This window comes from Terrapene carolina, unplaced genomic scaffold, assembly GCF_002925995.2.
Source record: "Terrapene carolina triunguis isolate 2854851 unplaced genomic scaffold, T_m_triunguis-2.0 Scaffold68, whole genome shotgun sequence".
NCBI classification, from domain to species: domain Eukaryota; kingdom Metazoa; phylum Chordata; order Testudines; family Emydidae; genus Terrapene; species Terrapene triunguis.
This window is the reverse complement of record NW_020664419.1, coordinates 404103-421936: the sequence shown is the minus strand read 5'-3', so window position 1 is coordinate 421936 and position 17834 is coordinate 404103. Positions and strand designations below refer to the sequence as shown.

Genomic DNA, 17834 nt, shown 5'->3' with positions numbered 1-17834 from the left:
CTCTGTCTTATATAGGTGCCTAGTACACCCTGTCCCGATTTTTCACACTTGCTATCTGGCCACCTAGGTGACACGCTGTTTGCAGATTAATTGCGAACAGGAAGAGGACCTTCATCTCTGCTGATCGCTTGGCTCCACAATGGCCGAGCTCTGGTACAAGCTCCACAGCAGACAGACACAGCAGGGTGCAATACTTGGCAAAGCCCCCGGGCAAACGAAGCACCTGGCCAGAACGTCATTTTACCAGTAACCTCAGTGACCCTGATATGCACACGCAGCTGGACATGACATTTACACAAACATGAAGGGTCACAAAACTAGAGCCAGGACGTAAATCTGGTTTGTTCTGCGTGAAATGTAGTTTATTGCCCTGGCAGTCTTAGCTCAGCAACAACAGCTGGATCGCTGGGAGGTTCCTGCTTGTTTTGCGCTGTTTTCCAGCACAGGGGACGGGTGCAAAAGGCATTTTAATGTCTCACCCAGGGTTAAACAACAAGCAGGATCAGAACCTAGGAGCCCCCTGGATCCCATTTCTTTGCACTACCTGCTGGATCATAGAATCATAGAATATCAGGGTTGGAAGGGACCTCAGGAGGTCATCTAGTCCAACCCCCTGCTCAAAGCAGGACCAATCCCAACTATATCATCCCAGCCAGGGCTTTGTCAAGCCGGGCCTTAAAAACCTCTAAGGAAGGAGATTCCACCACCTCTCTAGGTAACCCATTCCAGTGCTTCACCACCCTCCTAGTGAAAAAGTTTTTCCTAATATCCAACCTAGACCTCCCCCACTGCAACTTGAGACCATTACTCATGCACCCTCATGCCATGATAAAGGGGGAAAATGAGAGAATGCCCTCCTGTGCCGAGGGGAGCAAGAAGCAAACACATAAGGGGGCATGAGGGACCCACTGCAGCTGGGGATCATAAAATGTAGCGTATGAATGTCAAATGGGTATCCGGCATGCAAAGTGGCTGCAGTCCTGGGCCGAGGATACAGCCCAATGTAGTGTTTAGTCAGCCATGGTTAATATGGGAACCCCTTCGCATGGTCACAGCACCATTTGATCCGGTTTAGACTCAGGCCAAACCAAACTGTGTTAGACATAAAGGCGAAAGTCTCTAACTCTTTAGATTCCCTAACTACCTGTCATTTAGACAAGGCCTCGGCGGGGTTTGGCTAGTCCCCATCCCCTTCCCACTCCTGGCAGGGGGAAAGAAACGTCTTCCCTTCAGGCTGAACACGGGTGTAGCCAAGTTTCGGCCACTGTGAAATAGTCACGCGGAGGTTTACAAGGGGACTGCAGACACAACCTTGCGGAAGTGACCCGAACACAACCCAAGCCAAGACATTTACAGTCACTTGTCCTGTGCTACTAACTGCCCTGGGGCTAAAGGTCACCGCTGCGGTAGACCAGGCCGCGGCTGCTCTCCAGGCGAGGTGCCGAGGGGATCTCTCTCAGGAAACACTAACCTGAACACATCTGCCTTGCGAAGCACCCAGCAACGGCCTTCTCAACGCTCACCTGGTAGATGTGGTTCAGTTTGAAATGCTTCAGCAGCAGCAGCAGCGAGGCCGAAATGCTCTTCACAGTGATCTCTTTGTGTCTGTTCACATCGACCCCCAATTTCATGCTCTGAAGCACCGTGATGCTGGTGTGGAAGGAGAAAGGGAGGGACGGATCCATGTACAAGGAGCATTACCAGGATGGGATTTTTGTTCTGACTGGTTTCTATTCATCTGCATGAGTTCTATGTAAAGGGGATTCTTCACTGAACCTGCCACCCAGACAGGACCCCGCGCTTATCCCTGGGTCTCCTGCTCCCAACTCGTCCTGCCTAGGGGCACCATAGTGGGTCACAGAAGGAACTGATTACACTGCACAAGGAGAATCTGGGGTGGAGCTTGTTGCAGGAGTTGAAGTAGAACGAAAAGGGCTCTCCCAGAGACGCGCTCTGCCTACAGAGCAGTAAAGCTTTACTCCTTGTACTGGTTGGTTTAATTTTGACATCTGGCCATAAGCAGCCTTTTCTTTTGTGCTGCACTCTGGCCACAAGAGCTCTACTGAGACACGTGAACAAGCCTGGGTCACTCCCGGTAGAGATCAATTGGGGTCACGGCCGTTCACGTTAACAGAGCACGAGGACTGGTCTGGTACAGCCTGCAGCTCTGAAAGGCTCAGAGGTCCAGGAAAGACCATTCACTCACATGGATCCCTTTTTCCCCATGGAAACAGAAACTTACATCTCCAAAGGGACATGTGGATTCTGCCATCCCAGAAACGGGAAATCGCTGCATTACCCACATCAGCCAGGAGACCGCACTGTTGCTGAAACAGCCAGTACTCAGCTGCCTGTCACCCACCCACGCACTTACGGCATCTCCTCGGGCAACACGTCCGCCAGGATGTTGATGGAGTCGGTCTTGGCTTTGGAGGTGGGCGCTGCAGCCAGGAGAATCTTCAGCAAAGCAATCTGCAGAGGGAGAGGAATCCCCCCCAGCCCCCAAATACATTTAGAACAAGCAGGCACTAGAGGCCTGTATACAAACACCACGTGGCGGAGGAGGGAATCCGTTTTCGCTCGCGTGACGGAGCTGCAGGCTGGAGCCAGCGTTGGTCCCAGGTTATGTGCAGGACACACGCTGGGCTACTCATGAAACAAACGGGAGAAGCGAAGCCTACAGCAGAGCTGTAAGGAGATGTCCTACAAGGTGGGCAGTTTGGCTCTGGGAATTGGGAGTGGCATACCGGCCCTTTCACCGTTGGGTTGCCTGTTCGAACTCAGCCAGGTAGTGACTCAAAGTGGTCACCAAGCTGTTTGCTGGCCCATCTGGTTTGGAGTTCAGTTCCTAGCAAGACAGGGGTCCTCATCACAGACCCAACACCACACTGGCACTAACTGGAAGGGACCTCGAGAGGTCACCCAGTCCAGTTCCCTGCACTCATGGCAGGAATAAGTATTATCTAGACCATCCCTGACAGATGTTTGTCTAACCTGCTCTTGAAAATCTCCAACAACGGAGATTCCACCACCTCCCTATGCAATTTATTCCAGTGCTTAACCACCCTGACAGTGAGGAAGTTTTTCCTAAGGTCCAACCTAAACCTCCCTTGCTGCAATTTAAGCCCATTGCTTCTTCTCCTATCCTCAGAGGTTAACAAAACCAATTCTTCTCCCTTCTCCTTGTAACAACCTTTTATGTACTTGAAAACTGTTATGTCCCTTCTCAGTCTTCTCTTCTCCAGACTAAACAAACCCAATTTTTTCAATCTTCACTCAGAAGTCATGTTTTCTAGCCCTTTAATCATTTTGGTTATTCAATTTGTCCACATCTTTCCTGAAATGTGGCGCCCAGAACTGGACACAATACTCCAGTTGAGGCCATATCAAGTGCGGAGTAGAGCGGAAGAATTACTTCTCGTGTCTTGCTTACAACACCCCTGCCAATACATCCCAGAATCATGTTTGCTTTTTTTTTTTTTGCAACAGTGTTACACTATTGACTCATATTTAGTTTGTGATCCACTATGACCCCCAGATCCCTTTCCGCAGTACTCCTTCCTAGGCAGTCATTTCCCATTTTGTATGTGTGCAACTGATTGTTCCTTCCTAAGTGAAGTATTTTGCATTTGTTCTTATTGAATTTATTCCAATTACTTCAGGCCATTTCTCCCATTTGCCCAGATCATTTTGAATTTTAATCCTATCCTCCAAAGCCCTTGCAACCCCTCACAGCCTCGTATTGTCAGCAAACATTATAAGTGTACTCTGTCTGCCATTATCTAAATCACTGAAGATATTGAACAGAACCGGACCCAGAACTGATCCCTGCATAGGGTGACCAGATGTCCCGATTTTATAGAGACAGTCCCAATTTTGGGGTCTTTTTCTTATATAGGCTCCTATTACCCCCCACCCCGTCCCGAGTTTTCACATTTGCTGTCTGCTCACCCTATCCCTGCGGGACCCCACTCAATATGCCCTTCCAGCATGACTGTGAACCACTGATAACTACTCTCTGGGAATGATTTTCCAACCAGTTCTGCACCCACCTTGTAGACGCTCCATCTAGGTTGAATTTCCCTAGTTTGTTTATGAGAAGGTCATGCGAGACAGTATCAAAAGCTTTACTAAAGTCAAGATATACCACATCTACCACTTCCCGCCTATCCACAAGGCTTGTTACCCTGTGGTGGTCTCAGCAGAGAGGACAAGGGTTGGCTGGGCCAATGAAGCTGAACTCTCTCTTATCCCTGCAGGTGGCGCCACCGGGTCAGGACTGAACCGTAGTCAGACGGAAGCCTGCACTAATGATCTGAGTCTCCAGGGTGCTCAGCCTAGCACCAGTGGTGAGCTCTCGAAAAATACAGACTTACCATATACTGGGGGAGGTTGTATAACATTGCCCGATAGAGCATCTCACAGGGGGTCTCCTGAACTTCCTCCTCCCCCTAGCAGACGACAGATGGATACGGAAGGAAAAAACAGAGCTGTCACTCAATCACTGAGGTACATCAGAGACACCCCCCCACCTCCACCCCAGAACCCAGTTCGAGGTGGAGCGGCACCACATCTGTATCAGGACGCTGCCTGGCTTTTCAGCACTACTGCTGGGACAGTACAATCCGGATCAAAGCCCAAGAACGCTGTTGCCTTAGCGAAGGGGAGGCCAACGCGTGCCTGAGATTCAAAGCAAACCTATGGCATTTGATGACACAGCCGTCGTCTAGAATACAAACGCCGTCATCTAGACTACAAACATGCAGCCTCCAAAGACTACAAGTCCCAGCATGCAATGCTCCATCTTGTGCAACCCGCCCACTCGCATCAAGGTGGAGCAATGCATTTTGGGACCTGTAGTCCTTGCAGTCTGTACCTGTGTATCAACGCTGGTACCTGTTTCAAAAAGAAGACAGTGGTTGCCCTGTTCTGTTACATGTAGTTTAGACGCAGGGTCCTAGCAAATGGACAGTGAGGTGCCACTTTCTAGACTCAAGCTATTTCCATTCTACTTGGGTATCTCCACTGAAGCCCTCCATGGACACACACAGAGCAATCAGCATGCCATGGTAACTCTCCACAACGACACACTCCTTAGAAACTGCTCCTTCAGACACACAGTCAGGCAATGGAGGGTACTGGTTTCTTACCAGTGACATGGGACACTTCTCCAGCTCCTCTTCGTTTTTGATCTGAACATCCGAGATAGAGACATACTTGTGCTGGAGAAACACAAACCAGAGAGGCAGAGTGACACCAGGACTGAAAGAGGAGGAACACGCTGGGCAATGAAAAACAGGCCGATCTCCCTCTTCTGTTCAGCTAGGGTAGGGGGAGATTTACAGATCCCACCAGAAAAGATCTTCCCAGAGGTGTGAGAATTCACCCCCGCGTGGGATACTCCTCTGGCTGTGACGGGCTTTACAAACTACCCATGCAGAAATCACTTCAACCGGTACTGAAATGCAGCATCCTCTGGAGCACAACCCAGCAAGGGCTTAACAGTGCACTGCAACATCAGCGAAGGAGAAGAGACAAAGTCTGCTGCATCATCCAAATACAACTGCAGGGCGAGTTTAGTTTGGCCAACACCAGGGTTAACAACCCTAATGCTTGGAAGAGATTCCAGGGCAGATGTAATGACCACAAATGGTAAAGCCAACGACTTCATCACTTACTTATATTGCGAGAGCAGCCAGAGGCCCCAGTCAGGGACAGACTGTTAACAGAAACCCAGAGGGCCGATTGAAAAAGGGGTGGGTGGGTGGGGAGAGTATCTTTCCCTTTAGTTTCTTGTATCTGGTCTTCTTCAGCCAGGTGCTGGTAAGCAATATGGACTAGGGCACAGGGGCTGACTTTTATTTTTCCCGGTGGGTACTGCAACCCCACTCCACCCCAAGGCCCCGACCCCACCCTGCCCCTTCCTGCCATGCTCCGCCCCTCCCCAAGGCCCCGCCCACCTCTACCCACCCACGCTCCGCCCCCTCCCCCAAGGCCCCGCCCCATTCCACCTCTACCCACCCATGCTCTGACCCCTCCCCCAAGGCCCTGCCCCCACTCCACCTCTACCTGCCCATGCTCTGCCCCTCCCCAAGGCTCCCCAACCCCACCCATCACTCACTGCTGTCTCCCCTCCCCCAAGCACCTCCTGCCAGCCACCAAACAGCTGATCTGGGGGCCCCGCCTGAACAGCTGCAGCTGGTGAGTGCTGAGCGCCCCCTATTTTTTTTTCCAGGGGTGCTTGAACTGGGGTATAAGTACAGGGCGTGGGGGCGGCTTCAGGAGTAACGTGAATTCTATTGGGGAAGCACAGGATGGGTTAGCGGTCCAGGGTGAGAATACCTAGACTCCCTAGTGCAACCAAGTTCAAATCCCCACAGGGTTGACTCCGTTTGTCAGCATCCCAAGGCAGGTAGATAGAGCTGCAAAGTTTGCATGCACGCAACACTAAGCCAGACTTCCCACCTGCTCTGCATGCGCATGGATGTTCTTTTTTGCATTGGTGATCCTGGCCAAAGATTTCCCCCGCTCCTATGGCGCCTACTGTGCACAAGTTCCCACCCCAGAGATGGCTGCATCCCAGTGCTGCCGGGTGTAAGAACCAGTGGCGTTCTAGCAATTCAAGCCATCAGACAAGCCATCCCCTATATCAAGGTCCCGCAGACCAGAACAACCGCAGATGTTTACGGCAAAGAGCCACTGCATTACCTGCTTTAGAGTCTTCACGCTTTCGTGGATGGGCCGGGGCAACCCTACTAAGGTATCCGTGTCCCTGCGTGAGGGGAAGAAAGATCGATACAAGCCCGAAAGGGAGATCTGGAACAGACACTTTCCCTTTCGGATTTAGAGCAGAAGTAAGACAGGCAGTCTGCTGTCAGACGAACGAAACCCAGATATCCCAGGAACTCAATGTCTAAATGCCACGAACACCCACCCCTTTTCCCTCCATCTCTGCACTGCTGGAGGGGCTGATGCTCCTAGGACATGCGACAAAAGGCACAAGGTGAAATCCTGAACTCTGATACTCTGCCCTGTGACCACGGCTACACAGAAAGGGAAGGTCGGCAGCCAGCGCTTTCCAGCTCTGCTCCAAAGGGCACAGGTTCGTTCCTGACCCAGAGAGAAGAGCGCTCACTGAACCACCAAACATCCCTCCCTGCAGTGTCTGGTTGTTCTCTGAAGGTCTCCCAGGCCATCCTCGGCCTGTCCCATGCCTGCAAGATACAACTAGCTCCCAGCTGGCGGATGGCTCCAGGGGTCAGTGCAGGACTTGTCGGCTCCCTCCCCACCCTCGCTTTCACCCCGGACCAGACTGAGCTTCAGCCGCCTTCATTGCCACGCTGCCACAATCAGCTGTGGGAGTTCCCAAGGTGACCTCTCTCCTGGCAGACCTTCCGCAGCCGCACCAGCAGCTTCCCACGCTGATGCCACAACGGACGCGGGTATTTTTCTGGACTAAGGAACCAGCCACAACTCCCACGGCCCCTCCCACTCCCTATGCTCCCACCTCCTCCCCCTCCATCAAAAGGCAAATTTATAACGCAAACAATCAGCTCTGTGGAATCAGACGACCCGGGCCAGTTATCACCCTGACCCCTTGGCTTGCACGAAGCGTCGGGTTCTCCACACTGGCTCTGTTTTTCATTGGACTGTAAGCTCTTTGGAGCGAGCACTGTCCATTAGAACATGGTTTTACATTGCAACGTGGTCCTGATACAGACCGAGAACGGCCACGCAGCCTCCTAAGCATTCAGTATGCCAGCTGCCTCCCGAAAGCCGAGGGCTAACACCTCCCAGCAGCCAGCGAACGTCGCAATGACAGGAGATCAGGGGACAGACTGTTTGCTGGCAAAAGCCAAACCAACTCTATCCTCCCAGATGCCCAATACTCACTGTCCGAGGGTGAATCCAATGAATTTGTTCCTACTTGCCTCCAGGAAATGCTCAATGTCCTTCTGTCTGATAGAGTGGCAGGAGAAACAACCAGGGAGAGAGGGGAAAACACACACGTCCTATCAGCATCACGTTTGCTGGGAAACGAAACACCAGACCCCCAGCACGTAACATCCAACCCTGCAGCATCGCTTAGTGGAGTCGTTACTACCACCTGGCAGACGGTTGCACTGCTCCAGCCAACTAGCCATCAGGAGCAATAGAAACGAGATGATCTGGACTTATTCTAAACCTCTAGAGTCATTTAACACGTGGGTATAGTGGAGAAAGCGACTCTGTAAAACCAGCCCCTTCTTATTCAACCACTCTGCTCCCTGCAGTCAGCAAGGGCCATCTGCAGTCCACCCCGTTGGCCTTACAGAGCACTACAGGTGTCGGAGAGCATCCTTGTGCATCCTTCCCTAGAACTGGGAGCTTAATGCCACTAGGAGAATTTGTATTACCAGGTGAAGCTGTGAGAGGCAAAGAGAACCCAGCTGAATTCCATATTCTATGGGGAATTTGCAGCCAAAAAAAGAAAAGTCCCTTAACTTGCAGGGCGAGAGAATAACCACGGGGCCCCGCAGTATTGCAGAGACAGAGACATCAGAGCTCCCTGGGAAACAGGGTCCTGCCCATTTTAATGAGCAGTGCAGTGAACAGGCCTGGCTGCAGCTTCATTTATCCCAGCTGATCAGCTTTAACCCTTGCACTGCTCCCAAACCAGAGACGTACGTGGGCTCCTGCGTTTTAAAGTCCAGGTCAAATCCTGGCTCTACCGAAGTCAATGGCCAATCTCACGTTGACTTCAGTGGGGCCAGGATCTCAGCCACTAAGCATAACACAACTCATGGATTAGTATCATTACAAAAACTAATTTCCCCAATACTAATTCCCCCCTACTGTTACTCACACCTTCTTGTCAACTGTTTGAAATGGGCCACCCTCATTACCACCACAAAAGTGATTTTTCCTCTCTTGGTATCCTGCTGTTAATTGAATTGTCTCGTTAGCCTGACCCATCACTTGGTAAGGCGACTCCCATCTTTTCATGTACTACGTATATATATATATATATATATATTATATATACATACATACACACACACACACACACACACACACACACACACACACACGCTACTGTATTTTCCACTCCATGCATCTGATGAAGTGGGTTCTAGCCCACGAAGCCTTATGCCCAAATAAATTTGTTAGTCTCTAAGGTGCCACAAGGACTCCTCGTTGTTTTTGCTGATACAGACTAACACGGCTGCCACTCTGAGCTCTAGAAAGAGGCATGTCCCCCACCCCTAGGGTGACCAGACAGCAAGTGTGAAAAATAGGGACGGGGGTGGGGGATAATAGGAGTCTATATAAAAAAAGAGACCCAAAAATCGGGACTGTCCCTATAAAATCAGGACATCTGGTCTCCCTACCCACCCCAGACCTACAACGGAGGTTCTCCGAGCTCCCGGATCAGAGTGAAGCCACTGGAGGACGCTCACCATCCAGGCAGGTAAAAGACTCGCTACGTAACTGGCGAGAGGTGATTTCATTGAACACCTCTCAAGACTAGTTTCCTAAGGCCACAACCGGGGAAGTACCCAGCTCTGGACTATCAATACTGGCTAGTAACGCTGACCTTCATCCCCGATCTGTAGTACTCCATGTCCTTCTTACAGAAGAACCAACCCTACTTCCTGCAACACCTGGGATTTCCACGGTGGCCGGCCTCCCACCCCACTATGGATCTGATTTGACCATACTTGGCTCGTAAAGTCTTGGGAGATCCCAGCCAAAGGTGGTAGGAGACAGGCCACGTAGGGAAAACAGTGAAGTCTTTTCAGTCCAACAGGTAGCAGGCAAGCATTCCACCCATGACTCACTGCAACGTAAGGGGAGTTGGGGCAGGGGTGGAGGGCAATGAAACGAGATGGCGATACCTGACTTTGGGTGCCCATGGAAGCCCTTTGGGGAAGGACACCCGCTCGATGGGTGGGCGCTGAGCTGGCCCAGCCTGGATGATCGCATCCCGCTCCATCAGGTCCAGCTCCCCCTCAATCCCGCTGTCTACGTCGTCATTTTCCTCTTCATCCACTCCAGCCTCATCGTTCTTGAAAGGGTCCCTCTCGTTATAGATGTCCAGGCTGTCTTGCTTCACCAGGGGCTATCACATGTGGAAACAGAGGAGAAATCAGTGGGGAGGAAGAAGGATTTTACAAACCCTCCGGCTCCACTTCCCTAGGGGTTAGGAAGCTGCATGGGCTAAATACTGAAGTTTCTCTTGAGCAAGGAGTTCCATCATTTTGCCTTGTCTCTTTATTTGGCATCTCAGCCTGGACGAAGCAACCTTCAAAATGGAGCCCCTGGCTGCTGAATTTGCTGCCCGCCCCGGAGGAAGTGGCGGAAGGTATCCTGCCCCCTTTGAAGCCAATTTTTTTCCTGCAAACTTTGGAACCGCTGAGCATAATGCATCAGCTCAACCAGCTCAACTGGAGGAGAGCCCCGGTTTGCGGTCAGTAGTTCAGTACGTCGTGCTTCGCTCCTCGTAGCTGGGGATTAGACGTCTGGGATGTGCTCTCCCTTTCTTAATAGGAAATCAAACATGCCATCTCCAGGACATGACTGGCAACCCCCCGCTGGGAACCGGGCAAAGAGAAGGGCACTACTGAACGCAGCCTCTCCTGTCGGACGGAAGTTCCCTTCTGGAGGGACGCCACGCCACGCGCTGCCTCCCAGAGCTGCCTCGCTAGCTCTTACCCGCCTGCTCCGGTGCCCGCGTTTCGACGACTGCTGGTCCAGGAGTTCAATGGTGTAGGTGGGAGGCGACGCAGCCCGCATGCGGCGCATGACTTGGATGCTGTCCTCCGGGAGAGGTGGCAGGCCCAGCTCCTCCCGCTTCTTCATTTTCATGGCCTGGAGGGCCTCGAATCCCCCCAGGGTGAACTGCGGGCCAGCAGGCCGGGGGTAGAAGAGAAAGAAGGGAAAATGAACCGTTCCTCACCCCCCCACAGAAACCAGCCGGGATGTTCTCAGCACAGCTCAGCCTGGCCTCTGCGGCCACTTCCCAGGCTAGTGCAGCTACACGGCTGTTTCCACCTGCACTGGCGTAAGGACACCTCCCTCCAGTGTGTGTGCAAACGCAGGGGTATCACCCCCCTAGCGCGCAGTGTAGACGTAGCATCAGCTCCTCTTGGGCTTCCCTCAATAATTCTCTTCTCTCTTTGGGGTTTGCATCCCGCAAATACCTGGAGGCTTGTGCCCGCCCTTAACTGTCGTAACTAGATCTTCTCTCTCCTAGGAAGATCATCCAGGTGCAGCCATGCAAGCCGAGGACGATTTCCTCCTGGCGCCAAAGCCAGAGCTCGCAGCGGGGCCTTTTTCGTTTCCCTATCAAGCCGCAAAGCCACGCCTAATCTGCTGCCCACTATCATCCCCAGTGATCTTCCAACACCGCTGGAGGAAACTCTCTGGCCAGCGTTATACAGCCCAGACTAGCTGATCTTAACGGTCCCTTCTGGGCCCAGAAAATAAAAGAGGAGCATTTCTGCTTCCCAGGCATTTTCCTCTCATTGAATTATGGGTGTTTCCAAATTACTTTCCCACGGACGTTTTTCCACATTATAAGAACATAACATAAGAATGGCCGTAGTGGGTCAGACCAAAGGTCCATCCAGCCCAGTATCCTGTCTACCGACAGTGGCCAATGCCAGGTGCCCCAGAGGGAGTGAACCTAACAGGCAATGATCAAGTGATCTCTCTCCTGCCATCCATCTCCACTCTCTGACAAACAGAGGCTAGGGACACCATTCCTTACCCGTCCTGGCTAATAGCCATTAATGGACTTAACCTCCATGAATTTATCCAGTTCTCTTTTAAACCCTGTTACAGTCCTAGCCTTCACAACCTCCTCAGGCAAGGAGTTCCACAGGTTGACTGTGCGCTGTGTGAAGAAGAACTTCCTTTTATTTGTTTTAAACCTGCTGCCCATTAATTTCATTTGGTGGCCCCTAGTTCTTGTATTATGGGAATAAGTAAATAACTTTTCCTTATCCACTTTCTCCACATCACTCATGATTTTATATACCTCTATCATATCCCCCCTTAGTCTCCTCTTTTCCAAGCTGGAAAAGTCCTAGCCTCTAATCTCTCCTAATATGGGACCCATTCCAAACCCCTAATCATTTTAGTTGCCCTTCCCTGAACCTTTTCTAGTGCCAGTATATCTTTTTTGAGATTCAATTTCATGTTGTCATTTCTCATCCAGATTTCGAGATGGTGTGTTGCCTCCAGCCTCCCCAGCATTTCCATATCCTTTTGGGTAACATCACTTACTCCCTCTTCCAGATATTTATGGATGGTATTTAATGAGCCCTGACCTAACACGAACCCCTGCGGTACCCCACTCCTACAATCTTCTCCAGCCCACATTTAACTCTCACAAAAATCTTGCATGTCTGATTCTTCGACCAGTTTGCATTTCAAATTGTGCTCTTCGTCCCCAAGCCAACCTGAATTCATTTCTCAAGTAAGATTTCCCGAGACACTATGACCAATGCTTCGCTAAGCTCAGATGTCACATCCGGCGCATCCCTTCAGCCAGTGACCCCGGCGAGCTTTATACTTTATAAACTCCCAACGCAGCCTGTTGTTCATGGGGCTGTTGTGTGCTAGGCAAACACAGATCCTTCTCGCTCAGAAGTTTCTGCGTTACAAAAGCTGGTGGTGAAAGTAACTCAAACCAGGAGATCCCCTCGGACCAGCGCAAGTTGCTTTCTCTTGTCTATTGTCTAGTGCCTTTTTCAATCTAGCCTTAAACGTGTTTTAAGTGATGATGAGACTTCGATGCTGGGATGTCTACAAGGCTGAATTAATTAGCAAAAGGAGCCCAGGCAGCGGCCTCCCAATATACAAGTCACTCCCCAATTCAGGAGACTCTTGGGAAGCAAAAGGATCGCACTCACCAGAAGCACCTTCCACAGCAGGAGCAGGACCTTCTTCATGGGGAAGTGGGGCGCGTGTCCACTGCAGAACTTGGCCACCATGGTGAAGAGCAACAGAGCAAACGGCTCTTCGCTGTGCACGGGAAAACCTGCGAGGGAGGGGACCGAAACCAAACAAGCTTGGAATAAAGAGAATCTCCCCCGTCCCCCATGCTCTCGCCACTGGAGCGAGTTTATTAGCACGTTGCGCAGGGACTCTATTCGCCGGCGTGCCGACAGCAACCAGCCCCCAACAATCCCCCCCCACCCACCACTAGAGTCTCCACAGTCTTAGCCCAAACTTGGTTTGACCTCGGGCTGGTGGAATAAGGGGGATCCCACTACATTGGCTGGTGGTTTGTTCCCTCTGGTTTTACAGCTACCACTCCGAGGCCTTTACAGCACGGGACGGCGGAGCGGGCTGCACCCCCCCAGACATGGTTGTGCGTGAGAGAGAAACTGCGCTTCGGAGGGTGGCCAGCTACTCACTCAGCTCCGTCCTGAAGGTCTCCCGGGAGCTCTGCCACTCGGGCGGGTCAGCCTCCGTCTCCACACGGATGTTCTCCACCATCAGGTACATGACGCTCAGCAGCACCCTGGAGAGAAGGCGTCACGACAGGCAGGTCGCACGGCCACCCACAGCCCATTTCCTCTACAGGTTGCCCCTGCCTGTAGGGCTTGGGGGGGAATCCCAGCCTCTCCATCCTGCCCAAGGCAGGTCCAAGAGGAGGGGAGAAAGTCTGGGGTTTTCCTGGAACAAGCCAGTGACCTTCGCCTACACTACAATCCAGACTGTTCCACAATCTGCCCCCCCGAGCCAGAGCCTGCAGGTCTCCAAAGCTGGACCTTCCATCCCACCGCACTGCAATTGCTCGGGGTGCAAGCGGCGGATGCTGGTGGGACCCGCCGTGTTAGGGCGACGCCCACGGGGCCAGCAAAGTGACAGAAAGGACAACTAAAATATACTGCATTTTCTCAGCTGAGATACTGCTTCCCCCTTGGATGATGGGTTTACCCCCCTGTTCCTGGCCCCCCTCAGTTTGATCATGTCTCCCCACCTATTCCTTTAGATACAACATATCCAGACAACCCTCCCCACAGCAAAGGGCTTGCTACAGTCTTCTGGGGAGTCCAACAATGCCCCTCCAAGGCCAGAGAGGGAGTAGGGGCCATAAGACGACTTGAGGTTTCATCCCCTTTCCTCCCAGGAGCTGAACATGCAGCGGCAACAGCAATGCCAGACTCCACTGGCCCAGAGAGCTGAAACCACTCGCCTCTCTCTGCAGGGCAGCTGCTCCGGGGCCACCAGACACCCTCGCTGAACTTAGCCTGAAGAGCTCTGAAGCCTAAAGAATAAGCCGAGTGATTTCCCTGGCACTTTGGCCGAGGCAGCGGACAGACTGGCTGGGTGTGCCCGCTGACCTGACAGCTCTTTCCCATCTCACGTCCCGCTCCCGGGCGGGCGGACAGGTTCTAGAACGGACGACACGGGGTGAAGAGACAGGTCACCTGAGCTCCGTGCTATCCGCTAAGGAGATGGCTGGTTTCCTCAGGGCGCTGCTGCAAGCCTGGCTGTTGCTGCAATGAAGAAAGAGGAGGACAGGAGTTCGTGGTCCAATCTCCAGTCAGTCAGTGGCTGCTCCGGATGGAGAGAGACTCCACCACTCAGACCAGACAAGGCCACATCTAGGGCCCATTTACACTATGAATAGCCATAGAATCATCGAAGTGTAAGACTGGAAGGGACCGCAGTAGGTCATCTAGTCCAGTCCCCTGCACTCAAGACCATCCCTGACAGGTGTTTGTCTAACTTGTTCTTAAAATCCTCCAGTGACAGAGATTCCACAACCGCCCCTACATTGTCCTTTCTACACTAAACCATCTTTCTCTCTCTCTCTCTCTCTCACACACAGACAGAACTGCTCTGGTGATTAGACCACCTTTTTCAACCCCGCCTCCCCACCAAAACTCCAGTTATGGCCATTAGCAAGGAGCCAAAACCAAACAGGGACATTCCGCGGACGTATGCGTTACAAAGACGAGAGCAGATCAGAGAACGCTAAACCCTCTCACTCTATCTCCATGTTCAGCAGCTCCAGGAAGGCGGAGAACGTCCCCATCTGGTACAACAGGAAGTTATTGTGCCGAGACCAATGCAGGACCTCCGCTTCCATGTCACACTCGCCAAATACACCTGGGGGAACAGAGAGGCCGATGCAGCAAACCGTGTGAAGTGAGGTGAAGTTAGTGCTGGTGAAAGGTACCAGGCTGGCAGGACTGGAGTACGGCGAACAGGTGCAGCAACCATGCAAGCTTCCTCCATCCCAACATGGAGGGACCACTTATCGGAGCGAGAGGGGAGTTTGGGCTCAAATCCCCATTCAACAACTGGTTTCTCTCCAATTCTGGAACCAACATGCTCAGGGTCTAACCGATCACCACATGTGGGGTCGGGAGGGAATTTCCCCCAAGTGAGACTGGCCTTGGGGGTGGGGTGTGCGGGGGGTTCCCCTTTCTCTGCAGCAGCGGGTGCGGGTTGCTTGCCAGAATCATCTGGGTCTGACTCATGAAATCAATTCCCTGCCATTACAGGGCCTTGGGCACCGGTGCACCTCGGTCCCTCCTGCTCGTCGCTTGGACACACTCTAGTTTAGTCTCCTGAGGGCTGTAATACTTTGGTTTGGCTTCACTTGTTGAGTTTGGTGCCCGGGTGCTGCCTGGCACTGGTGCCCTGTACGATGGGAGAGGTCAGACTACATGTTCTGGTCCCTTCCGAGCCTAATGTGGTGACAGCCTTTCTGATTGACAACAATCCACCAGGAACTGCACTGAGAACCAACCCCTCACCCCACTCCGTCCTCCTTCACCAGATGGCTGACTTTAAATAACCGCACAACAATACATCCATGTGCAGGAACAGCCAACGCCCAGTCAAAGAAACCTCCCTCAACAGGGGCCAACGACGACGGGCAAACACTTCCAGTTTCCATTTGGCCTAAGGTAGGTCACGGTTTGGGAGGAGGGGAAGAGAAATTGACTCAGAAAGTGAGGGTCTCTTGGTGCCGAAGATCTGGCTGACAATATCCAGTTACCCCCTGGCTGACCTGCACAACATGAAAACGGAGGAGGAAGAGCAGAAGGAAACACAGGGAGAGAGAGAGAAGCCAAGTGTGGGGGAAAGGGAGATGCTTAGTGAGGACCCACCCAGCCGGGCAATGAGGGACCCTGCTGTAAATCGCGATCATAAAGGGTCTCCTATGGGACTCTTTTCAAGCAGCCTGCAGGTGATAAATCCAGCCCAGGTCGGCAGGGACTAAGTTATTCCAGCAACCTCCACACTAGGCGTTTCTAATGCCCCATTGCTGCAGAACCTAGGGGCCGAGTACCTGGCAGCATCCAGATCTAGAGATTAAAGTCTTCAGTTTCTATTCCCAAGCCCATGAACCAGTCAGTCTCCTAAGAGTCGTTTCTTAACCATGGCATTAGCCCTGCGTCTGGATGCATGACAGCCTTCGGCCGGCACTAGCACACCACGGTGACAGGCAATGCAGAAATGCCGTAAGGGCCTATGTAAATGAAGATGCCATTTGCATCCAGCTGGGGTGAAATCTACCCCGCGTTAGCCTGCCGCACTCTAAGTGTCCGCGTGGCCCCTGCTGTCATGAACTCCCCGTTTCCTAGTGTGCTTTGATCTACTCCCATCTCAATGGGGGACAGATCAAAGCACACGTAGGAACTTTTAGCGTCCAGTAGCCAGGTCCACAGGGACACAGTGCGTGGCAGGCAAGCACCAGGCGGATTAACACCCCAGCCTGACGAGAACGAAGCATTTAGACAATGCAGGGCTTGGAGAGTCGACCCGTCCAGCAGGGGGAAGCAAACAATTCCTCCTCGCCTTAGGAGCAACCAACCTTTCCGAGTAAACCCACCGTGCCCATGCCACCTGGCGCGGCACCGTCTGCTGGGCCTAGGCAGTTACCTTGTGCCAAATAAAGGACAGCGCGTGCTGCTTTCAGTCTCTTGTCCCTGTCGACCACCTCCAGCCCGTCCAGCAACCGCATCACATAGGCCTTCTGCTGAGCCTGGTCCAGCTCCGGCCATCTCTTGCCCTGCACTGGAAACAAGAGAGGAGAATGAGTCAGGATCTTTTCCTTCACGGATCCTGTTCCAGCCTCTCTCGGATACTACAGGGATGGTGTGGAAGCAGGTGGAAGGAAGCCAAGTGGAATAGTGTCCAGAATCACTGGCGTGCTGGAGACGCACACGGACTTTTCTGGGCACTAGACCAGTTCTCAGCACCTTCCTTCAGATGGACGACGTTGTCAGGGAGGCCACTCGTCTGGTTTTAAGCCAGACAGTTCTTTTTTGTAACCCCGTCCTGTACAGAGACTAAACCAGACGTGGTTTTGTCCGGTATCACGGATGGGGGACACCATTTTGAAGGGCATGCTACTCCACCTCCCCGCTGGCATGACCTCGCATGCACCGGGCGCAGGCGGTCGTGCTGGCGGAAGGGCACGCTCTTCAAAATGGCTTCCTCTGGGCAGCGCCACCTCATGCACAGCGTGTGTGTGAGGTCACACCAGCAGGGGCAGGCCCACGCCGGTCCCGGAAGTACCGGCACGTCCGGTGTTCTGGGGACGCGGCAGCGGCCACCCTACCTATTGTTCCTGTTGGACACAGCCAACTCGTGGGACATTGGGAAATAGCCCAGCCAGGCCGAGTCAGCCACCGCTCTCGTGATCCCTCCCTTCGCTCGTTGTGTAGGGAACCCAAGGCTGCAGGAATGCCAGCTGCAAAGCACACGCGTATGTCACAGAACCTGTCAGCTTCATCTCAAAGAAAACCCCACAGACAAGCCCTCCGCAGGCAGCAGCGGTTCTGGGGTTTCAAGCATTAGCAGGCTCTCAGTCACTA

At 52.6% G+C, this 17834-nt stretch overlaps 1 protein-coding gene across 1 annotated transcript in view; it reads right to left on the bottom strand.

Moving 5' to 3' along the window:
* STRIP2 (striatin interacting protein 2) overlaps window positions 1-17834 on the bottom strand; it is a 64638-nt gene that overhangs the window by 28715 nt on the left and 18089 nt on the right. Inside the window, exons 4-16 of the mRNA XM_024193101.1 lie at window positions 16897-17031; window positions 14991-15111; window positions 14427-14495; window positions 13407-13513; window positions 12900-13027; window positions 10696-10881; window positions 9879-10102; window positions 7894-7959; window positions 6709-6772; window positions 5151-5222; window positions 4377-4451; window positions 2375-2472; window positions 1524-1650 (exon numbers count right to left, since the gene is read on the bottom strand). Coding sequence (XP_024048869.1) covers window positions 1524-1650; window positions 2375-2472; window positions 4377-4451; window positions 5151-5222; window positions 6709-6772; window positions 7894-7959; window positions 9879-10102; window positions 10696-10881; window positions 12900-13027; window positions 13407-13513; window positions 14427-14495; window positions 14991-15111; window positions 16897-17031 — 1472 coding nt within the window. The remainder of the gene's footprint in view (window positions 1-1523; window positions 1651-2374; window positions 2473-4376; window positions 4452-5150; window positions 5223-6708; window positions 6773-7893; window positions 7960-9878; window positions 10103-10695; window positions 10882-12899; window positions 13028-13406; window positions 13514-14426; window positions 14496-14990; window positions 15112-16896; window positions 17032-17834) is intronic.